The sequence below is a fragment of the Colossoma macropomum genome, unplaced genomic scaffold, assembly GCF_904425465.1.
Source record: "Colossoma macropomum unplaced genomic scaffold, Colossoma_macropomum, whole genome shotgun sequence".
NCBI classification, from domain to species: domain Eukaryota; kingdom Metazoa; phylum Chordata; class Actinopteri; order Characiformes; family Serrasalmidae; genus Colossoma; species Colossoma macropomum.
Window position 1 is genome coordinate 2,924,850 of NW_023495456.1, and position 7,651 is coordinate 2,932,500.

General features: G+C 40.3%; 1 protein-coding gene across 1 annotated transcript; it reads left to right on the forward strand.

Annotated features, from left to right (window-relative positions):
• Window positions 1-2,636: 2,636 nt before the first annotated feature.
• Window positions 2,637-6,420, forward strand: tbxta (T-box transcription factor Ta). Its single transcript, XM_036562587.1, has 8 exons — window positions 2,637-2,821; window positions 3,496-3,760; window positions 4,265-4,399; window positions 4,520-4,581; window positions 4,747-4,808; window positions 5,102-5,275; window positions 5,509-5,632; window positions 6,156-6,420. The coding sequence occupies exons 1-8, from the start codon at window positions 2,637-2,639 to the stop codon at window positions 6,418-6,420; spliced, it is 1,272 nt and encodes a 423-aa protein (XP_036418480.1).
• Window positions 6,421-7,651: the final 1,231 nt, after the last annotated feature.

Consider the following 7,651-nt stretch of genomic DNA (forward strand, 5'->3'; position numbering starts at 1 on the left):
GAACGTTCTTTCAATGTTGTTTGTTCCATTTTGTTCATGGCCAGTTTCTATCAGTGTATAAAACAGTCATATTCAAATTGTGTAAATACATAAATAAATAAAAAGAATGTTAAAAGGATACATGGTTTTAATCATTAAATTATTAATATTATTTTGTTGTATGTCTGAACATTGAGCTGCTGAAGCTCTTTAACCTGCGCTGCACTCTTTATGAATATAACATCTGTGATGCTGTTTATGATCACTCATTATAATCTGCACACCTGACCTGCTTTACCTCCCCAGACTGTACACTCACACTTAATACGAACTATAAACACTGTACACTCACACTTAATACGAAATATAAACACTGTACACTCACACTTAATACGAACTATAAACACTGTACACTCACACTTAATACGCACTATAAACACACTATAAACACTGTACACTTACACTTAATACACACTGTAAACACACTATAAACACTGTACACTTACACTTAATACACACTATAAACACTGTACACTCACACTTAATACGCACTATAAACACACTATAAACACTGTACACTTACACTTAATACACACTGTAAACACACTATAAACACTGTACACTTACACTTAATACACACTGTAAACACACTATAAACACTGTACACTCACACTTAATACGCACTATAAAAACTGTACACTCACACTTAATACGCACTATAAACACACTATAAACACTGTACACTTACACTTAATACACACTGTAAACACACTATAAACACTGTACACTTACACTTAATACACACTATAAACACTGTACACTCACACTTAATACGCACTATAAACACACTATAAACACTGTACACTTACACTTAATACACACTGTAAACACACTATAAACACTGTACACTTACACTTAATACACACTGTAAACACACTATAAACACTGTACACTTACACTTAATACACACTGTAAACACACTATAAACACTGTACACTTACACTTAATACACACTGTAAACACACTATAAACACTGTACACTCACACTTAATACACACTATAAACACCTAAACTCTATGATTCCATATTTTTACAGTTCATTTATTATAGTAGAGCAACTAAAGTTTGCAGTTTAAATTCTACATTCTGAACTATGCTTACTGTTCATGCACATTTCTGTCCTGTCTTTGTATTTTTGTTTGTTGTTTTTGAACTATTGTTTTTTCTTTTATCTCTTTTTAATCACTGTAAAGTCATCAATTTTATTTCTAGAGCACATTTAATAACAGCCAAAGTTGACCAAAGTGCTGTACAGCTAATAAAACAAAAAAAAACATTTATAAACAAAACACAAACAAAAATTAATCATTGAATCATTGATAATAACAATATCGTGTGGAAAATCTGTCAAAAAAAAGCGCAAAAAAAATGCAATAAGAGATAAAAAGAAGATGGAATAGTACATAGAAGTACAATAAAAATGTATTAAAATTAATTTAGAAGTATAGGCACATAAAATTACACAGTTTATAAACAGTCATAAGCCACCGGTTGACACAGATCTCACATTAGGAGCTAAATTATTTCACAGCCCATGACCTCCTTCGAGCTCTAATCGAGAGACACGGACAGTGAGCAGCTTATTGGTGGATCAGAAGGACCTGCTAGCTAATCATATCACTAATATACAGCTAATCATATCACTAATATCACAGATGGATCTTCTATTGTTACAGTATTAAGCTTGTAACTACAGAAGGACTCTTTTTGGTACTATATAGAACCCTTTCCAAAAAGGTGCCTTATAGAACCATATAAAACACATTCTCCATCAATCTGAAGACCGATTTCACCATGCACAGTGTTCTTTGAGTGTTCTTTTTCTTTACTAAAGAACTCTAGAAAAACTTTTCTCTGTAAGTGTGTACAGCTAATCATATCATTAATATTCTGCAGCTTCAGATCTTTTACCACCTTAAAAACGAACAGTAAAGGTTTAAAATCACTTCTAGACTTCAGGGGAAGCCAGCGTGCAGAAGCCATGAGGGCTGAGACACTGTGTCTTTTCCTCGGGGCAGTAAGGAGTCCAGCGGCAGCATTTTGGACGAGCTGCAGACGGGACAGTGAGGACTGACGGACACAGACAGAACTACAGCAGTCAAGGCGCACTGTAATAAAAAAGAGTGAGATCATGAACCGAGTTTAGAAACAGGCCTCAGCTGATAAAACTGCTCTTTACAGCTGAATTTATTGGTCAGGTTTACAAAATGAGGCAAAATTGAGCCCAAAATGTGTGGACTGGAGACGCAGCCCGCAGCCCTGTTTCATCACTGTGGACTGTGTTTCGGTACAGAACAGCACCGCTGCAGTGAATCGGACTGAACCGCACTCTGCTCTGAGCCCTGCAGGCCGGGAAGGCTAGGCTACATGATGCTAGGCTATGCTAAGCTAATTTGCATTCAGTCGTTCGGCTGCTTAGAAACCACGGGCCATTAGCTCAGTGGGCGTGGCCTCTCGGTGTCGGGCCCGCCCCCCTCAACGCTCCTGCTGTTTAAAACGCCGCGGCGGCCTGATCGGGTCAGAACGCAGCGGCGGTTCAGCGCTTCACCGAGCGGACTTTCACTTTCGTCGTTTTCGCCTCCACAAACCTGGACACTATGAGCTCCTCCAACCCCGACGAGCGCCTGGACCACCTCCTCAGCGCCGTGGAGAGCGAGTTTCAGAAGGGCAGCGAGAAGGGCGACGCCTCGGAGCGGGACATTAAACTGACCCTGGAGGACTCGGAGCTGTGGAGCAAGTTTAAAGAGCTGACCAACGAGATGATCGTCACCAAGACGGGGAGGTAGAGATTTCAGAGAATTAGACCCTTTATTTGACTGAGGCGGTGAACGATCCCGATTTTTATCTTAGCTGTGTAAGAAATTAGTTTAATTTACCTTTAATTCACACTTTTTCTCACTAAAAGTGAAGCGGGCTAAAATGCTAGGCTACATTTCTGAGGTAATTTCAGTGTGTGTTTATTTGCTTTAACAGATTTGAGTAACAGTGAGGCAGGCTAACACGCTAGGCTTAGTTTCTGAGGTGATTTTGTCTGAAAAGTTGCCCCAAAACCGACGGAGCCGAAACTTTGCCGTTCCACCTTAAATGGTGCAGCAGTTACATTAACTGCCCCACCAGTTAAGGTGGCCCTGAAAATTCCAATAAGAAGCTACTTAGCGACTTACTGGTAAAATCTACTGTAGTAAAGACATTAATATTACATATTAATCGCGAATTAATTTTAATCTACCCGATGCTAAACAGGTTTCATTTAGCTGACGAATGTGAACTTTCGAATTTTCCGTTCCACCTTAAATGATGCCGCAGTCCCGTTCTGGCGCCTGATATCATTTAAGGTGGAACGGCAAATAAGAAGCTAGTAAATTTTGACAAGTAAAGTAAATAAAGTGAATGTGTTGGATATATTTTGTAATATATTTTGTAAGCGTGTAAAGCAGTGAAATGTCTGGGTTCCAGGCGGATGTTCCCGGTGCTCAGGGCCAGCGTTAGCGGCCTGGACCCGAACGCCATGTACTCGGTGCTGCTGGACTTCGTGGCCGCCGATAACAACCGCTGGAAGTACGTTAACGGAGAGTGGGTCCCGGGCGGGAAGCCGGAGCCGCAGAGCCCGAGCTGCGTCTACATCCACCCGGACTCCCCCAACTTCGGAGCGCACTGGATGAAGGCGCCCGTCTCCTTCAGCAAAGTCAAACTGTCCAATAAGCTCAATGGGGGAGGACAGGTGAGCCGGTTTAAGGGATTAAATTTATAGTTTAAGAGTTAGAAGGTAGGGTTTAAGGGGTTAAACTTGGAGTTTAAGGGGTTAAAGTTAGAGTTTAAAGTGTTAATCTTGCTGTTTAAGGGGTTAAATTTATTGCTGAAGAGATCAGAGTTTACAATTTAATTGGTTAAAGTTGAGGTTTAAGGGATTAAGATAGTGTTTAATGGTTTAAAGTTAAGATATAAAAGGATTACATTTTGAATTTAAGGGATTAAAGTCAGAATTTAAGGTGTTAAAGTTAGGATTAAAAGAACTAAACTGATACATTTCACTTGTGGAGCCACCTTTAATGTGCAAGTGAACTTTCCATCCACCCTGGAACAAAATGCTTCATGGCTCACATGAGTAAATTCATGAACAACCAAGTGACACGTTTAAAATGTAAAATTCAAAATTTCACATCATTTAGAGACAGAAGTTTGATGTAACTGTGATATAACTCACATTCTTTTCTTCTTCCCGCAGATTATGCTGAACTCCTTGCACAAGTACGAGCCCAGGATCCACATCGTGAAGGTTGGCGGGATCCAGAAAATGATCAGCAGTCAGTCTTTCCCCGAAACTCAGTTCATTGCAGTAACAGCGTACCAAAACGAAGAGGTGAGGGTCACTTTAACCTTAAAACGGACTGTTATGGGCGGCGTGGTGAGGAAATGTTAAGTAATTTTTTAAATCTTAATTGATTTTTAAAAAAATAACTCACTGTTTCTCTTTTTTCAGATCACAGCCCTGAAAATCAAGCACAACCCCTTCGCAAAGGCCTTCCTAGACGCTAAAGAGCGGTAAGAGAACAAAGACAGCCATTATATATTTTAAATATATTAACATGTTTAACTTGTTACAATATACCATTAACTATTGGTTTTGCTGGTATGTTCAGTGTATTATATTACACTGTTATTCCAAATGAAATAATAAATGATAATATGAACTTTCTGTCCCCTCAGCAGTGACCATAAGGAAGCTCAGGAACACAGCAGTGACAATCAGCAGTCTGGATACTCACAGCGTAAGTCACTTCATACTCACCGCAGAATCACCGCAGCACCGCAGACTTTATTAAACATTTTTAATATTTGTATTTCTGCCAAATGTTTCTGTTGCTGCACAAAAAATAGATTTAATTTCAGCATGAATAAAATAAAATCAGCATCATCTTGTCCTTTAGTGGCAACAAGAGTGTTAATATAATGTATTTTAAGTGGAACGAAGCACACATTCGAATTCAGTGCTCTGCTAATTCCAGTGAGCTGAAGGTGGTCAGTAAGGCAGTTACTCATGGTCCTCTTTCTGTCCCAGCAGTCGGCGGCTGGTTCCTGCCCAGTAACGGCCCCATCTGCCCCAGCAGCAGCCCGCCGCAGTTCAGCGGAGCCCCGGCCCACTCGTCCAGTTCGTACTGCGAGCGCTACTCCAGCCTGCGGGGCCACAGAGCGAGCCCCTACCCCAGCCACTACCCCCACCGCAGCACTACCACCAGTAAGACCAGGATGCCCTTCATTTCTCACTGAATTCTTTATTAAACACATCGATATTCAAACTGTACATTTACTTATTACAGCTAAAGCATTTTCATTTACTTATAGCGGGAATATGTCAGTCATGAACAGAAAAATATGGAATCATCTGCTAAAAGAGATATTAGAGATATTAGTGATAAAAGATTTTGATGTTTCTTACTAGTTTCTAATAAGCTGTTTATTTCTTTGTAGACAATTACATGGACAACTCTTCAGGATCTATTCCTACCCATGACAGCTGGTCGGCCCTTCAGATCCCCAACTCCAGTGGAATGGGGACCCTCGCTCACAGCACCAACACCACCTCCAACACCAGGTCAGTCTGCACACTGATACACACATTAAACTGGTTTATTTAGGTACACTATGTAAAATACACAATAAAAGGGCCCATATTCATATATACTTATGTTTATATTTTTATATGTATTTCTATGTATTTATGTATATATCTATATCTTAAACTAGTTTATATATTTTGTATATGTATTACATACGTATATATAGATAATATTTACTGTTTTTTCTGTCTATCAAATCTAATGTTGCACAATGCATTAGGTGTTCAGTTCTGCGTAAACAATTGAGAGGAGTAGTTTCACAGTACATATATGAGCACTTTTATATGTAAATAAAACATCTCCCTCTTCAAACGTGGCCAATTATTGAAGATAAAGAAACAATTAATTACACACTCCTGTAACCCAATGAGCAGTTATTCCACCTCTAAAACACTCCAGTTTAACTTAGTTCGTTCAACTGTTTGCATAATTTTTATTCGAAATACATCAGTTTACTGACCAGCTCACTGACCTTTAACCTCTTGTGTGTGCCCACAGTCAGTACCCCAGCCTCTGGTCCGTCGCCGGGACGACCCTCACCCCTTCCGGATCAGCTTCAGGCTCCATCGCCGGGGGCCTGACCTCACAGTTCCTGCGAGGATCCTCAGTGTCCTACTCTGGCCTGACCTCCTCTCTGCCCGTCTCCTCTCCGTCGTCCATGTATGACCCGGGCCTGAGTGAGGTGGGCGTGGGCGACGCCCAGTTCGAGAGCTCCATCGCCCGACTCACGGCTTCCTGGGCGCCTGTGGCACAGAGCTACTGAGAACTGACCGTCTGAGACGTCCTCCAACCCTCGGCCTGGTTAAAAGACCCTCCTGCTATTCCACAAAGACGGTGGAGGTGCCTCGATCTGAGATGAAGGTCCTCCTAAGGTGGTTATAGAGGATGTACCAGAGGAGCGTCAAGGGGGCTTTAGCTGAGACTCAGCGAGGCTCAGAGAAGAGACTGAACAAATACATGATGCAAAGACCGTCACTCAACTTTGCATTTGCTCATATCTTTATAGAAATGACAGAACTTTTACTGTCAGACACAAAAAATGTCTTTATATGGTCCAATAATGGAAATTATAAGTTAACTATAATATTAATAAGACCAAAGTTGATGTTGGTAATGGAGTAAATGTAAATGTGTGTATATAAATTTAAATTAACATTCATCCTCATTGTTGGTGATATTAAATATACGCATAAAACATACAGAATATAATGTGTGCTTAAAAAAAAAAAGACAAAGTGCCTCGTATCGTCGTGAAATGGAAAGTCCTGAAACACTGAAGTGCCTTGTTGTACATACCTATTTGTATTTGTTTGACTCATTGTGAGTTTTATTTATGTCATTTTAATAATAAATTAAAGTTCCTTTTTTGTCCAAATGCCAGCGTCAATATCTGTTCTAAAGCATCCAGACTGAGTGAGTTCAGATGCTGTAAGGTCACTCCTCACTGACACAGCCTGTATAATCTCCATAGAAAAGCACTGACCGATAGAACGGGACACAGCGGGAGTAGCTACACATGACCCTGAGGTCTCCATGCCCAGCATAGGCTAAAGGGGTATAAGGCCCCCCAGCATTAGACTGTGGAGCAGTGGAACTGTGTTGTCTGGAGTGATGAAGCTCCATCCAGTACCTTTGGGATGAGTTGGAGTGACCCAGACCTGACCATCCAACATCAGTACCTGACCTCACTAATGCTCAATCAAATCCTCACAGCAATGTTCAACATCTAGTGTAGAGCCTTCCCAGAAGAGTAGAGGCTGTTACTGCAGCACAGACTCACTATTAAACAGTCAGATGAAATAAAACATTTTAAATTTCGTTTCACTGTTTTCACATGTAAAACATTCTAGTTTTAGATGTAAGAATTTAAATCTAATATTTCAGTTCCAAATGCTACAATACTCAATTTTAATATCAAATTTGATTAAACGTTAAAAGCTCTTGCCATTTTTGGGAGGATTGTGTTTATGTTCATAGCGGCGGGATGCGGCTCC